We start from the raw sequence: 25,469 nt of genomic DNA on the forward strand, positions 1-25,469 counted from the left end.
CCAACATCCACATCATAAGGAAAATTCACAGTCCTGTTCTGATGACAAAATATTTCATTTATGAGAGGCATTGTGCATGTTAGACAAGACTAGGGCTGTGTCTGTTGTAATGTTTGACCAAGGTTTGGGCTTTGGCTTGACAAGTCTGTTGACTTGTTGCTGTTGTACCAAATTTAGGATATGGTCAGGCACAGCCCTGAATTGGGTGGAAAGATAATCTGTTTTTCAGTTGAAGGGGTAATCTGTTTCTCAGTTGCCTTCAGCTTTACTTTCTCTCCATCACAATGGGGAGAAAATGGTTTCCTAAAAGAAAAGTTTAGGCATGTAGATTTCAGTCTCAGAAGGGACATAGTGCTTGCCTTTTCCTGTGTTTGGTCTGACTATTCCTAGCCTTGTGCCTCAGGTAAGACTGAGTCTTTCTTCATAAGCTCCTCTCTCTTTGCTGCATTAGTTGTTTGATTCCAGACATTTTTGGAAGGGAGCAAGGCAATTGCCATTTCTTCGGAAGGAGAGCTTGGAGTACTTATGTAGTCAGACTCTGGTCTTTTTGAGCAGCAGCTGAAACCTTTTCCTAATCTTGCCATTCTGTACTGCAAAACAAGGAATGCTCTGGCTAGGAAGCTGGCTTTTCACTGATGTTAGGGATTTCAGGGAGTTTTTAAGGTATTTGATAAGAAAGTGTGGTAGAGCTCTTAGCATGCATGTTGAAGGGTGAGTCATCTAACCAACTTGATGTCTGCAAGTCTCTTTATAGTCAGTTTGAAAAAATGGGCACTACTAGTAGCTAAAGTAAGTCTGATGGTTTGTGCCCTAGAAGTGATTTGCTCCCCAGAAAGCATACAGGAAACTTGCAGACTAGCTCAAATTTATATTAAATAAATCCCATCCAAAGTAAGTTAGGGCACAAAATTTGGGCTGTGACTGGATGTAAGTGTTGGTACATTTTAGGATATGAAACAGCTTTTGAGGTTGTGGGGCCTTATTAGGCTGCAACGTGGTTTTTAAAAAAAACTCTTGTGACAATGGAACTCATAACTGATGCTATATTTATAGATATTAAAAATGTGTTTAACGAGATTGCAGATGCTGACCTGAAACTACTGAATGTGACTGTTTTCAAGCAATAGGCAGAATGGTCAGAATGATGTTTTGTTTTCTGCCTCTCATATATATTGGTTTAACGTTTCCTTCCTGAGTGATGCAATGATTGTTAGTTACTTTTCTGATTTTCAGCCAAGAGTTGTCATGCAAGAAATCTTAACGTTAGGTAGAACTATTATGAAAGTGTGAAATCAGAAAGGATTGTGTATGACAAATTACTGCACTTTGAGTATTGTTCAAGTGCTACCTTTTCCCATGAAGCATAAGTTCTTATGCTTTTATGAGCCTAAAATATTAATTCAGGACCACTGTGAAGTGTATTTATAGTCCTGTGATTTAAATTCTGATGTTCTTCATCAGAACTGTATACCACAACTATGTAACAGTTTGAGTTGCTCCAAAGAATAAGAGAGGAAAAAAGGTGGTTTTTTTATATGTTAAGTACAGTAAGCATTTTATATTAAAATAATTTTCTAACCCACTTGAATGTCTTAACATTTAAAGAAATATTGAAGAATGATAGATTAAGTATTTGAGAAGGGACATTTTTCTCTGAATTTTCTGACTAGTGTTGGAGGGCTGGTCATGGTCACTGGTGTATGTTTGGCTCTTTTGTTTGTCAAGGCTTTAATGTTAAAGGAAGAGTTGCAACAGCCTTTAAGTTAGGAATAGAAAAAGGACAAATGATGCTGCAGACACTCTGAATCACTCCTGCCCTTTGAGTTTTTCAGGCAAAATGGAACTGAAAGGAATTGAAACCTGACTTTTTCAGGCTCTTTCAAGAGAACTGCCCTTACTAAAATTTGGATCACAATGCATGGCACTCAGGCAGACATTGGCAAAAGCCAGCATCCAGCCTGGATGATTAACTGGTCTGGCTTTTTGGTGAAAGAATGTCTTACAATCTTGAAAATGTTCTTTTAAAGGAAAAAACACTTACTGGTTCATTTAGATATGGGTTCTTCTGACAACTGAGATGTGTATTGCATTTGTTTTTGTAGGTGCTTACAACAATGCTGGCTTAGTTCCAATGGCTAATGTCATAGCTCCAGGCTTAGCAGCTCCTCCGCCATACACTGCTAATCAAGTGGTATCAGGTAAAGCATGCATACCTTTAAAAATGTTGATGGTATTTTTTCTAATTCATTGTCGTAAATGGATCATTCACTGCTGGAGTTTCATTTGCTTTTAAATAACAAGCTGTTCTCTGTTTAGAAAATGAGGACCTTTCCAGCCAGGCAAAACCTTCCCAAAATCAAGGTAAATTGCAAATCCACAGGGGGATTTTTGTGTTGATTGTATCTTTGTTATTTGTTCAGAAAATGTAAACAACTTACTTGTTTAGTGGGGTTTTCATAAGCTTCTAAGTATTTAACTACTGTTGGAATAGGATCCCTTGAGAGTTGAGAAAAAAAATCATCTCAGGCCTTTGGTATTTCGAAGCATTGAAACATTAAAATTCAGTCTTTTGTTTTAGCTCATTAAAGTTTTATATTCTTCAGCATATAAGTATGTGAGAAATCATGTAGAAAACTAAATCAAAATATTCTTTGGAATGTAGTGCACTTCATTAATATCTTTGCAGTTGTAAAACTTGGGACATCTATTTGAAAACTCATTCACATTTTAATTTCATATATTAGTTGCAATGGGAAGCTAGGAATACAAGAGAGGCAGATTCTTTGTTTATAGTTTGTTGAAATCCATGTGTAGAATGTCTTATCCTAGACTGATACATCCAACTATGTCTACCTGCACTTTTGTCTTATCCTTTAAATTCCAATTGTTTTTGCAGAAGAGAGAGTTGGGCTTTTTTTTTTTTTTTTTTTTTGTCTCTATTTGTGTGGTACTTTGTACACTTTTGATAATACTTTGTTAGGTTTGACAAATAGAAACTGAGAATCTACTGACTATTGAGTCAGGCATATTAACAAATACCTGAAATAGATAAGAGGGCCATGATAAATTTAGCTCCTGTAAATATTTCTAGAAAAAAAAAGTTATGTTTTTTCTTTTCTCCTCTATGGCCAGGGATGGTTCCACAGAAATGTTTCAAAGAATCACTTTATTCATGTATACCCCTTTAAGTGTGCATGTATTTACAAGGTAGTTTGTACAGCTAAATTAATACAGTGTGAGGAATAAAATCTTCTCTTAGGAGGAGAAATTCAGTAACAGCTCTGGCTTCTATTGCAGCAGTATTTCTCTGGTGATTATCTTGGCTGTCAGGATTAACAACTGTGATCTTTAGGAGAGTCTTCAGCTTGGAAACAGGATAAGGAAAGGACAGAATCCAGAGCCGAGCAATCTGGGTCTAGGATTTTGGAAAAGAATAACGTAAAAGGAAATAGTTTGTTTGCAAACTTGCTAGTTTTAGAGTTTCAAGATACATAAAACAGGAGTTTGTCATATCAACTTAGGTCCAAGATTTTAAAGATTCCGTTTTTGGGTTTGTGTGTGTATATGTAGAATTCGGGCAAGAGAGAAATCTAAGCTGTTACAGAGTTATGGGTGATGAGTTTGACTGGTTGGATCAGTAATTTGCTTACAGTTGAACAGATTATTTTAAAAGTAAAATAAAGTATGAGGGTTGTTTGAGAGGAGTTATTAATTAACACATTCACATTCCACAAGTAACTAGACAGAGTCATATCAAGGCTCTTGACATGCCAGCGTTCATAAATGCAGCTTCTTTCCATTAAACCTCACATCACCATTTGCAATGTGCCTGCCTGTTTTCCTCCAGCTTGACTCATATCTCTTTGACTTACTTTGTAGGGTTGATATAAGCTGATATTCCTAGTGGCAGGGGCTTGCTTCAATTATAGACACCTGACTTCAGACTTACAGAAATATTTGTTGATAAGGTCAAGTGCCAATGTTAGTTTAATACTGTAGTGTGATACATGAATTTAAGTGTACCTTCTTAGAATCAAAATCTGAAGGAAACACAGTGAAGAGAATGACCTGATTTTGAAGGAAAGAAAAATACCAGCACCTGAAATCAGCTTTCTTCAGTTGTTGACTAAACTTCTCTGAAATCATGATACATTGAATTAACTGGTTCTGAAGGAAATTCTGACCTTCAGTGAGAGTGGATGCAGAGGAGCCCAGGTGATTTGATGCCAAGGGAATATTAGATCTGGTTTGGGTACTGCCAGATGTTAGGGACCAGAGGGAGGGTGTTTACCTGTATCACTTAGACATTCTTATGGAGTGTATTTGAGTGTCTAACTGTCTTGCATGAGATCATGAAGAGGTAGCAGATATCATTTTAAAGAGGAGTGGTAGCCTACATGATGTACAGCTTGTGATGTGTTTGTACGTACCTTTTTGTTTTGTTTTCATAGGCTCCAGTGTTAATTGTTTATATACAGACATTGTATGTTAGCTATTGCCTGTGTATCATATTTTGAAATGCTGTATAAAATGTGTTTGTGTTGATTTCAAACATTTCTGACAGTTTCAAGTATTCTTACCAGTTTTGTTTCTTTGCAGCTTTTTCTGCACAAGCGAATCAGCTCTTTACTCCTCATGGTTCTAATCCTTCAACACCTGCTGCTACTCCAGTCCCTACCCCATCACCTGTCAAGGCAATAAGCCATCCATTAGCACCTGCAACTCCACTCATATCTGGGATGAACATGTCTACCCCTGTCCTTCCTGTTTTCCCAGGACAGGTCTCCTCTTCCATCCATACATCTCAGCCATCCACCCCAACCCCTACTGTCATCAAATCCCTTTCATTGCCTGGTGTTCCTGTCACATCTGTTCACAGTGCAACCTCTACCCCTATCCCTGCAGTTTTTTCTGGGCTGGCTTCTATACCCACTGCTACGCCAGCTCCGCAAGGTTCTTCCACGCCATGTGCCACACCTGCACCTAGTGAAGCTTTCGCATCTGCTACTGCACCATTTGCTGGCCTCCCGTTCTCTGCAACCTCTTCAATTGCTTCCGCTAATAATCCCACTCCATTGTCATCAGTTTTCGCTGGCCTCCCTTTGTCCTTGCCTCCCAACGCCCAAGGGATTTCTAGTCCTGTTCCATCTACAATTGCTAATTCTCCTGCCACTACCATTCCTGGTTCGCTTAGCTTACCTAACCCAATTTTGTCTGTCTTAAAGGGATTTCTGACATCAAATGACACTTCATTAATCAATTCATCTGCTTTACCTTCTGCTATGACAAGTGAGCTTGCTTCTTTATCTGCTCTTGCTAATCAAAGCTCTGACCCTCCCACTTCCTCTGTCAACAAATGTTATACTTCATCATCCACCCCCACCCCACAGCGTTCCTCCACACCTGGGCTGGCCATTTTTCCAGGTCTTCCATCCCCATCTGTGGCCAATTCTAGTTCCACTCCTCCAACATTGCCTGCACAGTCACCTTTAACCACTTCACCATCAATTATGCCAGTCAACTGTGGCTCATCAGCCTCCCTCTTGCATGGCACAAGCCCTACTAATCCTGATCAGCAGCTCTCATCAGCCCCAGCTGCCACAAGTATCCCAGTTCTGGTCAAAACAGAACCCATGAGTCCTACCCTCTCGGCCTTCAAAGGTCCTTCTCATTCAGCTGGCCCTTCTCATGGCACTATAGGACTGTCGGCGCTTGGGCGTGCATACACCTCAGCAGCTTCAGTGCCAGTCAGTTTACCCAGTTCCCTGAATCCAGCGCTATCAGGTCTCTCCTCTTTGAGTGCTCCTCTAAACAATTCCAGTTCTCTGGCCTCCATTTCCCTCGCCCCACATGGCTCCTCTGCTTCCATTGCCCCTGTGTTCAATGGACTTCCTCCTTTTACATCTCTAACCAGTAACTTTGCTTTTACTGGTAATCCAGCACTTACGCCACCTGTCACTCTCCCAGGGTCTTTGTTAGCTACTCCGTCTACAACCGCTTCAGCCGTGTCTGCCCCTCATGTGAGTTCCACCGCCGCCGTACTCTCAGGACTCGCCGCCTCAGCAACAGTCTCTGCTCCACCCTTCTCGCTTAACTTGTCCAGTGCTGTCCCTTCCCTTTTTTCTGTTGCCCAGGGACCTCTGGGATCATCAAACCCATCCTTCCCTGGTTTTCCTGTCTCTAACACACCCTCTGTCACTCCTGCTCTCCCTTCTTTCCCTGGCCTCCAGGCATCTTCTGCAGTAGCAGCAGTTGCACCGTTGCCGGCAGCTGCCACAGCCCCATCTCCGGCTCCGGTCCTGCCAGGGTTTGCCTCGGCCTTTAGCTCAAACTTCAACTCTGCACTTGTTGCACAGGCTGGGTATGTTTCTGTTTCTGAAGGAGGTCACAACCATTTCTTTTTCTCTTGAGTAAAACACTGATTTTACTTTAGACGTAGAGATTATTTTCACTCATAGTTAGTAATTACAGTTAATTTTTAAAGTTAGTTCACCAGTAGATTTCCACCTGTCTTTAGAAACTGATAGAGTAGTTACTAAATAGGTTGTCCTCGGTAGTCCCCATTATGACAGTCTAATCCAGTGAGGTGCTGAGTGATCTTATTTCCCAGATGAGGATACTTGGCACCTCCTAGGCTTGTACAAGAATGGATTCCACGTGGGCATCCATTGACACATCCAGGTAATAGCAGACAGTACCTTAGAAGTTCCTATGTTTTAAGGAAGTACTGAGCATTAACTTCAGTCCATAAAGTTTTTTTGTGTGCAAACTGTAGGCACAGCCGAGGTACAAAAATTTCTGAGTTCCCCTCTTAGGTGTGCTCCAGACAGTCTTGGTTTGTGTGTGCATGAATAATTTGTAGGTGGGTAGAGACTGGGCTTCTGTTTGGAAATTCTGGCCTTTATGAGGTTTAGAAAAAGAGGTGCTTTTCTAATTTATATAGACATAAGCTTAGAGAGAGAGAGAAACATAGGATATAACACGATGTAGATGTTCCTAATAATAGCCGCATCTTGACATTCTTTCAGCTTGACTTCTGGACTACAGACACCGGGAAATGCAGTTTTTCCTGGTCTTTTATCTCTCCCTGGTATCCCTGGCTTTCCCCAAAGTGCCACACAGTCTTCCTTACAGGAATTGCAGCATAGTGCGGCTGCACAGTCAGCACTACTACAGGTAACGTGCCTATTTGTTAATACTGTTTTGCTTCCAGTAATCGTTTGAGCGTGTACTTGCGTGTTAACTTCTTGGGATTAGTTTAAGTCAGTAAATTATTAAAACCCCTAACCTGTTTGAGAACTGATTACAAGGATGATGATAAAGAACAACTCATATTAACTTCTTACTCAAGGCCAATGTACAATGCTTCTGGATGTTATGAATGTGATTAAACCCTTTTTGAAAACTCTTTGTAAAATGGGGAGGAGTGAAAGAAAAAAGACATTATAGTGAAATTTTTGCTAGGTTTGTGTTAAATCTAATGAGCTGGCCATGTAGTTGCAAAATTTGTGCTCAGTTCCAGTCATTTTAATATGTAAAGATTTCTGTGGAAAACCACTTTGTTGTGAGTTATGTGCCTCTCTACACAGACAATCATGTTGTCCTGAATTTGTGTCTGCTGTGGTTGTGCCTTTCTCTTGATAGGTCCCACAAATACAATTGTTGTAATAGAAGCGTGAGGTGGCTTTAGGTAATGTGTAGTTTCATTGTCTCTCTTGTCCATGAAACAACTTGTTTCAGTCATCAACCTACATAAGTTAACTAAAATTATCATCAGAGTTTGTATTCAGAAGTTTAGTTTGCCTGTTGTTAAAAACGGCCTCTGTAGATTAAGGATTCTGGTAAGAAATTTGTCCTTCTCTACAGAACACTAGAAGAGGCAGTTGAGTGTCTTGAATTAATGTTTTCTCTCTTCTGTGACACATCAGTTTTTGAAATGCAGCATGTGTCTAAGTACTGTTCCATATGCAGAATGTTGTCAGATATCTTTTGAGTATCAGGGGAAATAGATTGGAAGAAGCGAATTACTTAATCTAGGCCATGCTGCTTTTGCAGCTCAGGAATTTATTTATTCTGTAGAAATCTATATACGCAGATTGCATTGAGGAAACATCAGTTTTATTGTTTACAAGTTCCAGTCACTAAAATTAACACTTAGCTCCTCGAGCAATGAAGATAAAGAAAGTTCAAAGTCAGTAAAATACTACAGCTCCTGATTAAGCTATGCCTTCCAAATCAGCTGTGGCTTACTCCACTGGAAAGTAAATGCCATTAACGCGTCTTCATTTTTCCTCTTAATCCAACTGCTTTCCTCATTCTCTGGTATTTCAGAGCAGTAGTTGCACTACAGTTTAACATCTGCGTATAGGTGCATTGCTTGTCTCTGTTCTTTGCACACTTCAGATTATACTTTGGTTTTTTTGGCTTGAGTAGGACTGGTACTGTGCCTGAAATTTTGCTTGATTTAGATTTTGTTTGTTTCTTTGTTTTTATCAGTGCTGTTTCCTAACTTCTTCTCTTCCTTGAAGGCACATTCTGCTTCTGCTCTGGAGAACTATACAGCTCAGCCTGAAGGTTTTGCTAACTATCCGTCAACACCAGGAACACCATTTTCATTGCAGACAAGTCTGCCCCAGAGTGGATGGCAATAAATACCAGACATTTTTAAAGACTGCAGTGGTTGCTTGACAGAGCCTGATCCTTTTCACTTTGAAGGCTGTCTCCACATTAGTGGGAGTGTGGTCTGAATTGGGGAAGGAGGAGGAAAACATGAGGGTAAAATGATTCCAGGAGGCTGTGTCAGATGTCAAACCTAATTTGTGATTGCGTTTAATTGATTCAGGGTCTGAGCCTGTAAATTGCTGAGCATCCTTGACTCTCCTTTTAGCTTATGAGTTGAATGTTTGGTGTCTTTCAGGATCAGGAACATTCAAACAGATGCTTATGTAAATAGAGCAATTGGCTGTCAAAATGAATGGGGAGAACAAGTATACTTAATAGTGTGTATAAACACCTATCCTTCTGTTATGTTTTGTATGGTATATGTGGTTAATATAGAATGAGATCTAGACTGAAACTAGATGCTTAAAGCTGTAGATGATCTTTCATCTAGACGCACACTTCCTGTGTGTGTGTAGATCAAGGTCAGTTTATGGTTCTTTGGATCTTTTCTTCATATGTGTGAGGATCTCCTGTTAGCATCAGCAGTATGTTAAGGGGAGGCTAGATCAGAGGGGTGTGGGGGGTTTCTTATGCTTTGAAATACTGTCATGGGCTTGCTGCTGAATTGAGTACTCCTTTGTCTGAATCTGAACAGGAGAGCTAGGAAATGATGCTGTACTGTATTTGGGTAGAAGTGGACTATGTTTTACTGGAGTATGGTTTAGCTAGCTGAGAATATGTCTTTCCAGAGTACAGAAAAGCATTTTAATTTGCCTCTAAAATAATGTTCCATAACATTCTCCCTGCCCCCACACCTCTCTGTGAATGAAATAATTGTACTGCGGATAGGCTGCCTATCCGGCACTTTTGACTGCAGACTTTTGTGAATGTTTACAGACATGGGTCAAGTTCTTCTCTCCCTTATATTCATAAACTCACTGGTTCTCTATACGCTTTTCAGCTATAAACCACAACTTGATGGTGCTTATGTTATGAATGTAAGTGGGAGCAGAATTTGGACCATGGATTTTTTAGTATTTTTCCTTGGAAAATGTACATGATTTTAAAGGCATATAGCTAAATTAACTGTATTGGTTAGGAAGGGTTATGATGCAGCATATAGAAAGGTCTTGCTTTGTTAGTGAAATTCAGTTGTGCACTCTTATAATAACATTAGTACCTGTGGCAATGTGTAACACATTATTGAATACCATCTATTTAAGATAAACTCTTGATCATGTTCTAGAGACAATAGAGATGAATGATATTCAATCCTGTGATTGAATTAAAACGTAGAGGATACTATACTACTACTATACTGTAGAAAAGCTCTGCACCTAGAGTTCTACTTTTTTAAAGATGAATTCTGCTGGGAGATGTTGCTAATGTATTTTCTTTCAAGATGTGAACAAACTTTTTTAGAACATTAATGGAAATTCCTGTATTGGTTTTTAACACAGTTTTTTTAAATAAAAAGTTTACAGTCATGGCAAAAAGTCTTTGCTGACTATTTACATATTTGCCTAAAATACAGATGAATAAACTTGTTTTTACTAAGACACTTCCTAATGTTTGATCTTGCTTATGCTGTTTCTTTATCATGCAGAATTATATACTGAATTATATAATTGGTTTCCTAAAGAGTGGCAATAGAAATATCCTATGAAGTGCTTAGATAAAGAATTTAAATAGTATCCTCGATACTTTGTCAGCAGTTGGGTAGTCTTGCATTTTAATAATCAAATTTACATATTACTTTAAAGATCAAGCATAGTGCACTTTTACATTTTTAAATTTTGTGAAATCTGTTGAATTCTAATGATTCTCCACTCTGAACGGCTTTTAAAATCAGTGCCTTGTATCTTGACTCAAGAAATCTGTGGAAAAAATCTCTGCCATCTTTCATGATACTTTCCTTCTCATTATTTTCATGACTTGTTCTTTGTAGATTTGTAGAGCAATTGGAGAAGGAGAAAATAAAAATATAGGTATCTTCTCGAGCAAATTGGCTTTTGTCCCAGAGATATGAATATAAAACAGTTGAAAGTCAGTACGCATTTTGTAACCTTACTGAGGTGCTGAGTTTGATCTCTGATTTGAGTCCTAGTTTCCCCATCAAGCAATCAAAGTTTAAACTAATCCACATTGCCTTGTAGTCAAAAACAAGTACCAGATATCAGCTGTTACGCAGTGTTTCATCAAAAAGTAAGCAGTTCGTACCTCTGTTTCTGAAAACATCTATTGAATGGTCATGGGGTGTAGGTTGTTTTTTTCTGTCTGAACATTAGACAACTCAAAGATACGTAAGAGACTGTGAAGCCCTGTTTCTCCAAATGAAAATAGGTGAGAAGTAGTGAATATCCACTGTATTAAATGCTATTCTCCTGAAACAAGGTACTTGCTAAGTGGTGTCTAGCCACTTTACCTTTACCCAGAAAAGAGTATTTCATGCACAGATAGTGTAGTTTTACATAGAAGCTCATCATCAGTGTTAGACAAGTGAACAAATAGGCTAAGAAGCGTTAAACTGTCAAGTTTTTTTGTTTAGAATGGGCTCTCTGGTTCTTAGCGAATCATATTGAACAGGATTTTGTAAATTGAACTTTCCAGTGGTTAGGATTAAGGTGAGTTTCAATTTCTTAACTATTTCTCCTGATGTAAAACTGTTTTTTATTAATTTTTTTCTCTTCAGGAATAAAGTCTGTGTTCTGCATTGCAGCAAACTCCTGTGACCCAGCCTTGGAATTTCTGAAGGGGGTGACTTGTCCTGAGCTCTTCAATGCTTACTTGAGCACCATTTTTAAAAAGCCAAGGAGAAGTCTGCTCCTGAGGCAAACCATGCTGGATCTTACACTGAGCCTGTGCTGGGAAAGGGCTGTTGCTGTATGACTTAATTCTGGACTAACTATGATTTTTTCATTGATCAAGTTGCCTGTTACTGCTATATTTCAGCTATGTTGACAGACTGCAAAGATAAGGTACAGTGAAATGTTCTTTGAAATAAAATTTTATTTGGAACAACTAAGAACATATTGGGATTGTGTTTGCAAATACAAGTTTCAATATTTCTTTCAAGTGCTTTAATTGCAGCTGTACTGAATATGAGAGAGCAATTTTCTGTCCTCTTCTTCCTCTGATTTGCAAGTGAGTGTTGTGAGCTTGGCTGGGCCTGGAAGGCAACTTGCCATGGTATGAATGTTCTTACTTCTTGCAAATTGCCTTCTTTTCGGGATTGAGATGGGAGTGATCCTGTTTGATTGACTGTCTGCCTGATGACTGTCTCTAATATTTACTCATGCTCTAGTGAAGTGTAACCAAAGGGGTGCCTCCTGTCATCTCCCCACCTTCAGCTATTGAAAGCTGATGCCATCTTCGCGAGGAGGAGGAGCAGTATGGGGATGCTCCTACAAGCAATAGGATGGTACTGTTAATCTTCTCTGTGTCCTGTCCCTTCTAAATTTAGATCTGGGGGAGAGGAATGACGAGCCTGAAGCAAATAGGCTAGTGTCTATTCTGGGGGCAGAATTCAGGGGCAGGAAAGGACTAGACTGAGAAATCTTTAGGGAGTGGCCAAAGCCCAGTGTATGGGAAGGAAAATAGTATGGGCCTAAAAAGGTCAGAAAAAGACAAACTGAAACCTACAACTTTGTTATATGCAAATCTCATGTGAGGACTGCCTGATGACTTCTTTGATACCTTTGGGACTGGTATTGTTTAGAAATGTCTGTGTGTAAGAATTCCATTTCTGGTTTTAACAAACATTGAAGTGGGTGCTGGGTCTGCAGGATTAAGTCTCTGCAATTGGATACTTTAGGGAAATTGTAAAGAACTGGTGCCATTTGCAGATGTAGCAGTGGGTGCAGAGAACTGTCGGAGAATGGACTCCTTACAGGTAAGCACCTAATCATCATGCCTGACCTGAGCCTTTGTGCTGCTTTTGGAACAGAAGTTGAAGGCTTTAGCTACATCAGCACACTGTGGAAATAGCTGAACTGCCACCGACCCGAACCACGTTCATCTAATGTTGCTTCTGCGTCAATAAGGCCTGCTAATGTGGCTTTGGACTCTAACTGGTTTTCTTTGTGGTACTGCCCCATGGCACAGGGCTGTGCCAGGCTGTTCAGCACCAGTGAACTTGCAGCTTGTAAACTGCTTTGCTCCAGAGCCCTCATGTATTTTCTTCTCTGAGTGTTTTGTAGCACTTCAGGACACCAGTTATCCACATGCCCCAGTATAGCCCCAAGGAGAAAGGATTAAGATTGCCCTGCCTTTGACTTCAAAATTTGAAATGGGGAATAAAAGTGCAGCTGAAGTTAACATGGAGAAACTAATACAGTGATGTTCCTGAACATAAAAGAAAAACACCATCTGCTTTAGTCACCTTTCAAGGGATATATTTACAAGCACCTCAGGGAATTATCAATAAACAGCAGGGAGCAATTATTTCTCTTAGATTTTAATATGTTTTGCTCATCTATCTGATGGTATAAGCAGCTGTGTAGATTGTGGCATTCAAATGGCTTGGAATAAAGTTTTCAATAAAACTGAGTTGCTCTAAAATTAAAAAAAAAGATGTTGGGGTAGTGTTACATGTTATGTTTTTGCTTCTGAAATAATTAAAGCACATTTTTCTAACTGCTCACCTTTGCGACCCTACTAGTAGGCATCTGTCCTGAACGGGTTTGATCTTACAGTTCAGTGTGAGAAGCCAAATAATTAGGAAAATGCTACAAATGACTTCAAATGGATATTGTCACATATTTGGGAGGGTATTGCAATAAGCATGTCAATCCCAGTTTTGCAAGCTGTTCGTGCTTATGGTTTTCACTGTGATTTAAAACAGCCATTCAACGGTGTAGTTTCCTCTCTCTGAAGCTGAAAGAGGGTTCTCTGGGAAGCAGTCAGCTTTGAATGACCCGTCTGGGGCCAATGTGATTACTGGCAGGGATGAAGACTTAAGTGAATTGAAGCTGGAGCCAGATCTTCAGCGATAGTCTAGATGATGGATGCCCACAGAAAACAGCCATATAATTAATGCAGCTATGTGTCAACCCCAAATTACATACGAAAAGCCACCTCTCATGTTTTCTCAAATAACAAGCAACAGATTTGTGTCCTTTGAGAAGGCTGCTCTCCGCTGCTGCAGCCTTCAGAAATGGCTTAGGCTGAAATGCTATGCTTGGTTTGATTGTCAATATTGAAAAGTGTTTTGTGAAAAATATTCTTGTTGGGGAAAATTTTAAGACTTTGGAGCTGAAATGCTTCTGCTGTGGTTTTTAGGTTATCTAGCATAACAGTGTTCAACCTATTGTGATGTACAGTATCAAGAAGTGTGTAATGAGCTATTCTACACAGCACAGGGACCTCACTTGGAAAATTATTTATGTTTCTAGTGTTTGAGATCTGAACAGTAGCTGAGCCCCATAATATTAAGAGGTGTACAGCAGAGGAGCAGTCCTCAATCTGTACCCCCTGGTTTTATAGAATCATTTAGGTTGGAAAAGACCCTTAAGATCATCGAGTCCAACCCTAAACCTAACACTGCCAAGTCCACCACTAAACCATGTCCCTAAGTGCCATGTCTACATGGCTATGTCTTTTAAATATCCCCAGGGATGGTGACTCAAGGACTTGCCTGGGCAGCCTGTTCCAATGCTTGACACCCTTTTGGTGAAGAAATTGTTCCTAATATCCAGTCTAAACCTCTCCTGACGCAACTGGAGGCCATTTCCTCTCGTCCTATCGCTTGTTACTTGGGAGAACAGACCGACCCCCACCTCACTACAGCCTCCTTTCAGGTAGCTGTAGAGAGCGATAAGGTCTCCCCTCAGCCTCCTTTTCTCCAGGCTAAACAACCCCAGTTCCCTCAGCCGCTCCTCACAAGACTTGTTTTCTCTTCTCTTTCTGTCTTGTCTTGTTCTTGTTTTTTCTCTCTGGTGACAGATATTACTGATTCATAGAAATAATTTCCAGCTTGGATTTTGTGGGGTGTAAAACCAGCTGGGCCCTTGCCCTTGCATCCCCAGCCAGAAGGCAGCCACAGAAGACCATGGAGTTACATCAGAGACAACCGTGATCCACAAGTCTTTGTTTTTGTAAACATCCCCTCCTCACCAGGGTTACTGACTCCCCGAGGGCTCTCGTGCAAGTGGGGATTTCTCCTCTCGCCCTGCCTCTCTCTTCAGCGCCTCGCATGAGCGCTGTGCTGTTTCAAGGTATGCTGCTGTCTCGTCTGTGAGGGTATCGGAGCTTCCCTCGAATGGGATGGGTCCCCAGAGAGAGACGCCCAAGAAAAACAACACAGAGCATCTAATTGGTAAGCCTTGCTTTGTGTGTGTGTGTTTTTCTCAATAAAAAGGAGCAAAACTAACCGAACAAAAAAAGTACATTTGAATCCAGGCATTCATCATGTCTCCCACATGGGCTGGAGATGAAAATTCAGCATCTGCCACTGTGAGTGACAGAGCAAATTACCTCATACTGCCCTGCCAGCACGCCCCAGCATCTACCTTCCGGCAAAAGCACCCCACGGGCTAAAATGGCTGATTCAGCTGTTGATACACTCCTGTATGTAGGAGTGGGGTGGAAAGGGAAAAATACGAGTTAGCTAGGGAAGACAGAAGAATTTTTCAGCCCCAAAAGTGCACTTGGTGTGCTTGGACTTGTGTGATGAGCACCCAGTGTTCTCTGCAAGCAAGGGAACTGCTGCCAAACCAAAGTTGTTACTGGCGATGTGTGCTGTTTTCACCATTGTGTCTGGCCGTTAGCGTGGATAGTACAGTGGGACAAGCATGAGTCTCGGCAGGATTGATTTGGGGTGCTTGTAGAAAGCAGGAGGGTACACAGTGGTTACAAAAGGCTGAGGCTGCTCCATCTCTCTTTGTTGCTGCAGGAGACCTGGGAGATTTTGCCCACCGTTCTTTATATTCTTCACAAGACAGCTTGAACATGAGCTTTTCATTTGCTTTTCAAGTTTGACAACCACGTCATGGTTTTGTGTATCAAGTGTGCTCATGATCATAGAATTGTAGAATCATTTAGGTTGGAAAAGACCTTTAAGATCATTGAGTCCAACCGCAAATGAGTGTGTCAAGAAAAAAAGAAGTGAATCTTACGAGTGTCCTGGAGCTTTTCCACAACTGCTGATTGATGAGCTCACATTTAGCAGTGCATTGCAGCTCTTGGTTTGCTCTAGACTGTAGACCCAAGTGAGGTTTTTGGTGGTTGTGACTACTGTAATCCGTATACAGGCATGGCAAAACCAGGTCACTGATATGTTGGGTTGTGACTGATCCTCGTTCTTCACTATTGTGTTTTTCTGAAGTCTTCCATTTGTCTTGTGGTTAAATGGTTTGAAACTTTGGGGTAATCTGAAAATATTTGTGGTGGTTTTTTGAGGTCTAGGTCTGGATTCACTATTAAAAAGGCATACTGTCATATCCTGCTTTTCTCATTGGAATCTACATTGGCAACAGGATCTGTAGGGCAGTTCTCATGGAGAAGGATTCAGTTGTACTTTGTCAAGTTTTGGATGTGTGCTTCTTGTCCACAGTGGTGATAAGGGATATCTTAACCTATCTCTTCTGAGCTGCTTGAATATCAGTCTGAAGGGTGCAGGCATTTGTTCCCAGCCATTCCCTACCATCTGTGGATTGTGTCATTCCTACCGGGTATCTTCACAGTGGTCTCGGGTGAATGATGGCAGGTGAAGTTACAATCCAAAATTGCTTTTGAAGAGGTTCTTCATGACCAAGTTTGGCACTGGAGAAAAATATCTTCAACTATTTTTATGTAAGCTAATAATTTAGGTGAAATAAAGAGAGAGGAGAACATTGAGTTCTGCTGAACAGAACATCCCTTCGTGATTAATTTCCCCAGGCTTCAGATAAGGAATTCTGAATGATGCCCATTCCACAAGTTTCCTTGATCTCTTTCCACTGAAAAGCCACCTGACTGCTGGTACTTCATGTACCTGTTGTAGCCTGACACACCACTAGTGTAACGTGAAGAACACTGTGTGGCAAACAAGCAGCAGTGAAAGCGTTAAAGGTTTTCACATTAAATCTTAGAAGTCCTGTCTTCAAACACATGGCCTTAAGGTTTGCATGGTAATTTACTCAGGGGAGCTCCTCAAATCTTTCCTACCGCTGATTGCAGCATGGTGATGATACCTCATTAAACAACCAGGGATTTAAAATTACTGTTTGTTGGAAAGGGTCAGGAAGAAAGCCAGGCTCCTGGTGCAGCAATTCTGTGCCCAGCTCTCGGGGCAAACAGTCAAAGGGAGTCCTGAAAGTTGGCCCCCTCTTGGACACAAACGATTGTATGTGTGAGTGATGAAATCTGCAGCGGGGACCTCAGAAGCAGGAAGGGAAAAACTGCAAGCAGCAAAGGGCTTGGTTGTAACATCCAGGTTTGCAGTTAACCTGGCTTCGTTGCCAGGATGTGTAGTGCAGCTATGCACCCAAGAGAAGAAAGAGCTGCAGGAGGGCTGTGTTGTGTCTCCTACGCCCGGGTGGCTGCGGGTTTTCTGACAAACCTGTCAGTCCCGCTCTGCTGGTCTGTTGGCTTGTGCCTTACAGATCAGGTAGCCTTACGCCGTTTTGCTGTGGTGACAAGTGTTTTCTCACAATGTATGAAATGAATTGTTTTATTTTCTATTTATCAGTTTCTATCTGCCTATGAATTTTATTTGATGTCAGAAATTCCCAGTGCTGCCCTGTACCTTTGAGGTAACATATCCAAAACACGCTGCATCAGCATGGGGGAGGTTCTCTGAGGAGACCTCTGAGCCTTCGTCCCTGTCTTCTGCCTCTTCCCCTTGCAATGGGAAACGTAGGCTGTGGCAGTCAGCTTTACATCTGCTGATTGATGCTCATGCCTGCAAAAATCCCCTTCTGGTCCAAACCTAGCAGCCAGGCAGCCCTTAGGACTAGCCCACCCTGATGCTTCTGCTTTTCTTGTGACTCTCCTGATCCAAGGCATTTCTGCATTTAGCAAAATTCAGTCAACCTTGCGGTGCTCTGTCCTGGTGGCAGGACTGGCCTGTTTCACTCCTCGCCCTCTTCCATGCCTCTTCTGTGAGGACCTCAGCAGTTCCAGCTGCTCTTCAAAGAGCAACAGCCCCTTGATCACCTTTCCCTTACAAAGATCCTCCCAAACTTTTAGTCCTTGAACATCTCACCACTGCTTTCCCTTCAGGCTGTACAATAACGAAATTATTTTGATATATTTTGATTTCATTATAATGAAATAATGAAATTTCATTATAATGAAATTTTTGGATGAGAAGAGCTGAAAACAGTGAGAGAACTGCTCAAAATGCACGGGCGTGCATGTTGACAAACACTGATTTTGAAGCTTGTGGTCCAGAGGATGAACTGGTCCATCAATATTCCTCAAAACTTTCATCTAAAGACAGTAGGAGTTCCCCTCATTTTCCTTATCACCTGTTTCATACAAACTAAATCTTTTGCCCCAGCTGTGGCATGCTGGCAGAGATTCATATCCATGGATACTCCACCCAATGATGTATTTGTCCTTCACAGCTGCTAGCTTTGGCAACGTTTTTCATTTTCCTTCTTTCTTTCCTGTTGCAAAATGTACTTTCTGAACCTTTTAACCTTTGGGGCAGAAGGGACATAAGGTTGGATGTTTGATCAGGTGTTTTACAGCTTTCAGTGAGCGATGGGAAGGAGGTAAGAGGGAACGAGTCTCTGTGGACTTTGCAGTCCCTCATGATTGCACTGGGCTAGATCTGTATCCCTCAGAGAACTGTCTTCAAAATTTGCATTCACTGCTTTTCTTCCTTATTTTTTTTCTTATAGCTGACAGGCGGGAAGGAATTGGTGTGTGTGGCTGGATCCTGATTTCTCTTTCTTTCCTCCTGGTGCTTATTACATTTCCTATTTCCATCTGGGCATGTATCAAGGTAAGCTAGTGAGATTTGGGGGACATAAAGAATGCTCTATGATCATTGTTGTTACTTATGTTTATTGATTTGTTGATTTTGTTAAAACAAGGCACTTTACATTCACTTTTTGGAAATCGTAAGGGCTTGTAGCAAAGATGTGGTCTGGGACCAAGAGATGCATGTTCTTCCACTGACTTTCTGTATCACCACAACTTACTCATTTAATTTCTTCCCATCTCAACTTCCATCATCAGTTAAACTTCCCTGCTTTACAACAACACTAGGAGAATAAATATACAAACTTTTCTGAAGAACTGATGAAAAACAGAGTAAGTCCCTGCGTTGAGGGACTATACAACCTAAACCCACAGTCCCTTCAAGGTATGAGCATCATATGATTAATTTAAAGCACGTTTTAGGAGTTACCAGAGTGATTGCCCTGAACACCAGGCCTTGAGTAGGCCTAATACACTAACCAAAGTAGTTAGGTAGATTATCTGAGGTGAGACATACTTTGCCCACAGTTCCTCTGAGTGTAGCACTGATGTTGAGAGTTGTGGGTAGCCTCATTAGATCAGTGGCAACTTTCATATTTGGTCTGCCTTGTAAAATATTTTCAGGGCCAGAGTCTGAGTTTTTCCAGGAAACTATGAGGTCAGGAGAAGGCATAAAATGCCTAGTGACTTGCAGCTTTGTTGGTTCCTATATTATTTGTACTTTTTTCACATTTAATACAGATGCTAAAGATTAAAAAAATCAGTTCAGAGAGCAGGAATAGAGTTAGTTGTAAAACTCTAAATTTAAAATATTTTCCTAGGTTATCAGAGAATATGAACGTGCTGTTGTATTTCGGCTGGGACGTATACTGTCTAAGAAAGCAAAGGGACCAGGTGAATGCATGCAGTTTTATTCTGTTAAAATGCACTGTTTTTATTTTATTACAATGCACTCTGACCACACAGAGAATTGCAGAGGTCCATTAAATCCTTCTCCATAGCATAGGGGGGGATGAGATGGTCCTCTCTGCTGCAGTCCATTTATCTGCAGGCTGTTTGTTTTTCTGAAGAGAAGATAAAGCCATCCCCGTGTCATAGCACAACACTGAAGGTGAGGACCTTGATGCCAGGCATGGCTTTGCTGTTAAGTAGGTTGGACAACGGAAGGTTGAGTTCATGCTGCAGGTGCTGGTGGGGGACCAGGGAGGTTTAAGTGCAGTCTTCAGCTCTACTGCAGACTTTTTTGGGTGACTGTGACCACTCTCCCTGTACCTCACTTCCAACACTGCTCATTGCTGCCAGCTCTTTAGCTGTCTTCTGCTCTGAAAATTGTAAATGTGTCAGGGCAGGGACACTCTGCATCTATACAGAGTTTGTTACAGGCACCTAGGATCAGGTTACAAAATCACAAATACAAACCAAACCCAACAACATCAGGTATTTGCATTGGTGCAGTTACCAGTTCTGTGCAATGAAACTGGGCAAACTGGAAGTTGAAATAAGAGGAAAAATCCTTTCCAGATACTGTCTTTCCTCTTGCCATGTGGCAATAATAGCCATGTGGTCCAAAGAGCAGCTAGGGCAGGTGCAGAGCTCTTCTGCATGGCTCTGGGCACCTAAGCAAGGTGCTGAGATTAGAAAAATGGTTTTATCAAGTCCCCCTCTCTAGCGATGGGAGAGTGGGGACTCCGTCACAGGACAGGTCAGATCTTAGAACAACGTTCCTAATGTGGGGGTCCACAGGTGGTGCAGGAATCTGGGCCTGGGAGATGTCTTTCCTGGGGGCACACATACTGTACCATAAATGGCTTCTGATCTAAAGAGGGGAAACTAAATAAAGGCATAAAAGGAGTTTTTGTCAGAAGTCTCATGGCAGATTTGAGACTAGAACTGTAATCTGGCCATTCCCAGACCAGAGCCCTAGGCTGTTAAGCTCCAATAAATTCATGTTATTTGCAGATATCTGCATTTCCCTCTGTTATTTGAAAATGCAAAACCTTACTGTTGTCACCTTCCTCAGCAGAAAGGACAGCTGTAGTAATAAGGTGGGCTCATTCCCCACCCTGTGGATATTTCCATGTGTTTACTTTGCACAGGATACCTGGCTCTAGACTTAGCTTTCAGAAACAAGTGTTTCACCTAGTTATTTTTATTTTTCAGGTTTGATCCTCATACTTCCATGTACAGATACATTTATCAAGGTTGATCTTAGAACTGTTACCTGTAACATTCCTCCACAAGAGGTAACTATTCTCTAGCAGCCATCTAAAACAGAAATAAAATATAGAGCTGATTTGTGTCACAATCAAAATGGTGTTTTATAGTCTTGTAGCTGTGAGCTACTGTACAGAATTTAGCTTATTTGCTGTATCTTCTGACTGCCAAACTGCTTACAAAACTTCTACTTATGAAAACCTGCACATGCATCGTTGCAAACCAAGCAAACTCCTCTTGCTGATGTTCAGAACTGTGAGATAAAAGATAAGGGAAGGGGGGGTAGAACTGCAAATGGGAGTCAGAGAGGACAAGAGAGGAGAGGCTAAAAAATTCCCAATTGTATTGTTATTCTACACATGGAAATGAAGCAGTAGACTAGCATAAGATATCCAGAATAGAATGTCCTAATAAAATTGGATCTGACATGCAGCTCGCCATTCACAAAAGCCTTCAGTGATGTTGTGGCTGCTGCTCGAAGGTAGGCACACCCTGCACGTTTCTTGAAAGGCAGGTTATGTATGGATAACAAATCTCTTTAAATTAAAAGGGATTAGCAGACAATCATCCACAAAACTCAGATCCAAGCAGGAATGGGGAGTCGTATCTTTAGGCATTTTATTGAAAAACATTGACTGAAGAATTTAGTCTGAAGAATCAGTTGCTGAGCAATTTCTGTCCTTCTGGAAAAGTTTTGGTTCCGTGTGGTACAATTCTTCTCCACCATGGTACAATGCTTCTGCTGGTGGAGTTGGCACTGCTGTCTCCTTCCTTACGTGGAGAGAAGTGCAGGGTGGGGCGGGATGGCCCCAGGACCCCTTTGGCCCCTGGAATTGCCCATTGTGTTCCCCAGGAGCTGTTTCTTGGACCGTTATCTTTCTGTAATCACAAAGAGCCTTTTCTCAGAGTGCAGGTTGCAGGGGTGCACGTGATGGAGTGAAAAACGGCTCCCCCAAAATGGAAGGCTGGAAGGAAGATGGTTGCAGTACTTGTGCTGTACAAGGCTTAGCAGCTTTTGGCAAGGCTTCTGCAGCTGTTGGCAGGGCTTCCATGAAGCATTTACTTGCAGGCAAAAGATGCTGAGGAGGGAAGAGGCAGCGGAGCATCATCAGTGCTCTGCTGAGGCCAACTGCCTGCTGAGGCACAGGGGGCTTGTCTGGCAAAAGATGACACAACTCCTCTATGAATACTTAAATATTTTTCAGAGTTTCTTCTCACAATTTCTTGTGCTTTGCTTTTCACTTTTGTTTTAATTTGCTGGTGTTTCTTACAAATACATTGTTTGGGGGAAGTAACACAGATCTTTCAATCTGCATGCAATGTATAAAACCAGTAATGGCCCTTTCTACCAGAAAGGAAGAGGATAACCATCATTTAGTATTGCAGAAGAAATTCATGCAGGCTATGAGATTCACTTACTGTTGAAACAGTTGTCTTAAAGGCTATGTACAACATTTTGCCCTGGTTTAAACTATTGGTGATGCAGAATAACTTCCTTGAAGTTATTTCTCAGAGGAATAACAAAGAAAACAAATTAAATTCTTAATTTCCTTGAATTATCAGGGCCTTTTCCTCACTAAGGGGAAAAAAAAATTCCCCTTCCTTGGCAAGGGGTGTGTTATTGGATCCTTCTCTAATTCTGCACATTTATCCAATTTCTCCGATGCAGATTCTCACAAAAGATGCCGTTACTACCCAAGTTGATGGGGTGGTGTATTACAGGATCCACAGCGCTGTCAGCGCTGTTGCTAACATCACTGATGTCCATTCGGCTACCTTCCTCTTGGCACAGACAACCCTGAGAAATGTTCTGGGTACACAGAGCTTGGCTCAGCTCCTGGCAGGTCGTGAGGAGATCGCGCACAGTATTCAGGTAAATCTGGCTCTCAAAATTCACTGACAAGCATGGAGATTTGTTCTGGGAAGTAGCAGATTCGAAATAATCTCTTTCTTTCTTCAACAATGATAGCAAAATTTTCCTCTATGTTTTTTTTCAATTATAGATCTCATTGCTTGGAGTCAGAAAGAGTTATTCTAAAGGTATTTCCCCAGGTTCTTGTAGAAGAGTTATTTCCTATCAAAAAGCAATGAAGATTCTGAAATTACCCATTGAGTTGAATAAATCTGTTTAGTCTTTGTACAGAGGCTGCTGCAAGCGGTGAGAAAGAAGTCTACTGCTTGTCGGAAGCTCTATCTTGAACAGACCCTTGATTAAGGTTTAATCAAGGCAGGGCTTGTATGTCCTGTCATAACAACTAAGAGTACAGGACCGAGTTGTTTTATGCTTTAAAATGCCATCTGTTTTTTTAATTTGGCAGCCAAGGAGAGAGCAGAGAAGAAAGCCAAAACCCGATTTACTCTTTTCAGTCAGAGAAGAGACAAAGCCAAATAAAAGAGAAAGTGTACCCCTTTCCAGCCAGGACAGCAGCCATGGGCAGAGCCGGGGCACAGAGGAGCGTGCCAATGCTGCAGGGCTGTGCTGTGTCATTCACCCGTAGTGTGCTTTCACATGCTTTTACAGCATCGTGCCGCTTTAGGAAGTTGCAGTAGCATTACATCGTAAAAGGGAGAAGTTTGGTAAGTGCCCACCTAAAGAAAGGATGGGGAATCATAGTTTAGGAGACAGTAGAGAAGCCACACAGGAGACACCCTGTCTCAGACACTGGTGTTGATCAGCAAGAGTTTCATAAGGTTGCGGTACCCGCCGTACGCACACCACGTTGGATGTTAGTGCCCCTGGAAGGCTCCGTCTTTCTGTTGTGCAGGTTTACATGCTGCCTTTCCTTCTGTCCAAGCGGCAGGGTACATCGTGTGGTTTTCTCTCTGCCATCACTGTGCTCTTTGTGGTGGGTTGTGTGTTTGTCCCTAAGGCTATCCTTGAGAGTGCCACGGAGCAGTGGGGAATCAAAGTGGCCCGAGTGGAGATCAAAGATGTGAGGATTCCTGTGGCCATGCAGAGGGCAATGGCAGCCAAAGCAGAGGCTGCTCGAGAAGCAAGAGCTAAGGTGAGACCCACAGCAATGTCTACCTCCAAGCTCCCATATCCTCATCCCAGGCATCCAAGTGCCTGTTTGTTTTCTCCTCATTGTAAAGGGGGATTTTCCTCACTATGGGCAGCATCCAATGTGGTTTCCATTTCTCTTTCTTTGCAGATTGTGGCAGCAGAGGGAGAAATGAATGCTTCTAAAGCCCTCAAGCAGGCCTCCATGGTGCTGGCTGAGTCTCCGGCAGGTCTTCAGCTGCGCTACCTGCAAACGTTAACAACCTTGGCAGCAGAGAATAATTCCACCATTGTCTTCCCTCTCCCTATAAATATGCTTGAGAGTTTCGGGCAGAAAAATAGAGGGGGATAGAGACTGTTCTACACTAGCTCCTTGGGCAGAGAGATTTAAAGGGTTTCCCAGGAAGCAAGGCATTCCAGATGATTACCAGAATTAAAGTAGAAGCATACTTTGGTCCTCTGTACCAAAAATAAGAGTAAAAATAGTTTAACAACTACATATAGCTCCCACATTAGGAGACTGCATTTGCAAAGTTCAGGCACTAAGCAGTTTCAGCTTAGACTCATCTCCAAGTGAAATGGAAGAAAATATGTAAAATGCAATAAAATATGTAAAATGCATGTTAGACCTAATGAAATTTTAATGATGCTTTCACCACATTTTACAGAGTCTTGAGTGTAGCAATTATTTAGTGATTTGTCTGCTAAGCAAGAACCTCTGAGCTCTTGATGTACTCCACACAGCAAAAGGGTCAGATACTGGTATTTAACTCAAGTCCTGTGGAGTGGAAAAAAGGATTTGGCCTATAACCTTAGAGGTATTCTTTCATAACTATTAACAGAATTACTGGATAATTGGTATGTCAGTAGAACAACCTATTCTTTATCTTACATGAGTAAAAATTAGCACTTTCTTTACTGACCTTGGCTGGATTTTGCCATATCACTGACATTTCTATAAGCTCTGTAATAAAAGGAAGAGAATGTATGCCCATGCATTAGTCACATTTCCTAAATCTGAAAGCTGGGTGTGGTGGGTTGACCTTGGCTGGATGCCAGGTGCCCACCAAGCCTCTCTATCACTCCCCTCCTCAGCTGGACAGAGGGAGAAAAAATATGATGAAAGGCTCGTGGGTCGAGCTAAGGACAGGGAGATCACTCACCAATTACCGTTGTGGGCAAAACAGACTCAACTTGGGGAAATTTAGTTTAATTTATTACCAATCAGAAGTCAGAGCAGGATGATGAGAAATAAAACCAAATCCTAAATGACCTTTCCCCCACCCCTCCCTTCTTCCCAGGCTCAACTTCACTACTGATTTCTCTACCTCCTCTCCCTGAGTGGCACAGGGGAATGGGGAATGGGGGCTACAGTCAGTTCATCACACGTTGTCTCTGCTGCTTGTTCCTCCCCACACTCTTCCCCTGCTCCGGCGTGGGGTCCCTCCTACGGGAGACAGTCCTCCACAAAATTCTCCCACGTGGGTCCTTCCCATGGGCTGCAGTCCTTCACAAACTGCTCCAGTGTGGGTCCTTTCCACATGTGCTTTCCACAGGGTGCAGTCCTTCAGGAACAGAGTGCTCCAGCATGGGTCCCCCACAGGGTCACAAGTCCTGCCAGCAAACCTGCTCCAGCGTGGGCTGCTCTCTCCATGGGGCCACAGGTCCTGCCAGGAGCCTGCTC

The 25,469-nt window shown here is 41.7% G+C and overlaps 2 protein-coding genes across 4 annotated transcripts in view; both read left to right on the plus strand.

The window, feature by feature from the left end:
- PROSER1 (proline and serine rich 1) overlaps positions 1 to 11,497 on the plus strand; it is a 21,390-nt gene extending 9,893 nt beyond the window's left edge. For 2 of the 3 annotated variants that reach the window (XM_072850311.1, XM_072850313.1), the window contains 5 exons: positions 2,103 to 2,198; positions 2,317 to 2,361; positions 4,600 to 6,361; positions 7,029 to 7,176; positions 8,529 to 11,324. In XM_072850311.1, the coding sequence (XP_072706412.1) occupies positions 2,103 to 2,198; positions 2,317 to 2,361; positions 4,600 to 6,361; positions 7,029 to 7,176; positions 8,529 to 8,651 (2,174 nt within the window). In that variant the 3' untranslated portion in view covers positions 8,652 to 11,324. Of the gene's footprint in view, positions 1 to 2,102; positions 2,199 to 2,316; positions 2,362 to 4,599; positions 6,362 to 7,028; positions 7,177 to 8,528; positions 11,325 to 11,353 lie in introns of those variants that run through there. The other variant, XM_072850312.1, reaches the window with a different exon arrangement.
- A 2,880-nt stretch (positions 11,498 to 14,377) lies between these two features.
- Positions 14,378 to 24,432, plus strand: STOML3 (stomatin like 3). Its single transcript, XM_072850316.1, has 8 exons — positions 14,378 to 14,459; positions 14,605 to 14,977; positions 18,489 to 18,592; positions 19,392 to 19,464; positions 20,731 to 20,813; positions 22,454 to 22,657; positions 23,655 to 23,789; positions 23,937 to 24,432. Exons 2-8 carry the CDS (start codon positions 14,926 to 14,928, stop codon positions 24,135 to 24,137), a joined length of 852 nt encoding a protein of 283 aa, XP_072706417.1. The 5' UTR covers positions 14,378 to 14,459; positions 14,605 to 14,925; the 3' UTR covers positions 24,138 to 24,432.
- The last annotated feature ends 1,037 nt before the right edge of the window (positions 24,433 to 25,469 follow it).

This window comes from Ciconia boyciana, chromosome 1, assembly GCF_034638445.1.
Source record: "Ciconia boyciana chromosome 1, ASM3463844v1, whole genome shotgun sequence".
NCBI classification, from domain to species: domain Eukaryota; kingdom Metazoa; phylum Chordata; class Aves; order Ciconiiformes; family Ciconiidae; genus Ciconia; species Ciconia boyciana.

Bases quoted from the DNA above. Each gene is read 5' to 3' on its own strand.
- STOML3 (XM_072850316.1), top strand. From the start codon at position 14,926: ATGGGTCCCCAGAGAGAGACGCCCAAGAAAAACAACACAGAGCATCTA. The intron at 14,978-18,488 runs GTAAGCCTTGCT...TTTTTCTTATAG, and splicing joins CAACACAGAGCATCTAATTG to CTGACAGGCGGGAAGGAATT. The intron at 18,593-19,391 runs GTAAGCTAGTGA...ATATTTTCCTAG, and splicing joins CCATCTGGGCATGTATCAAG to GTTATCAGAGAATATGAACG.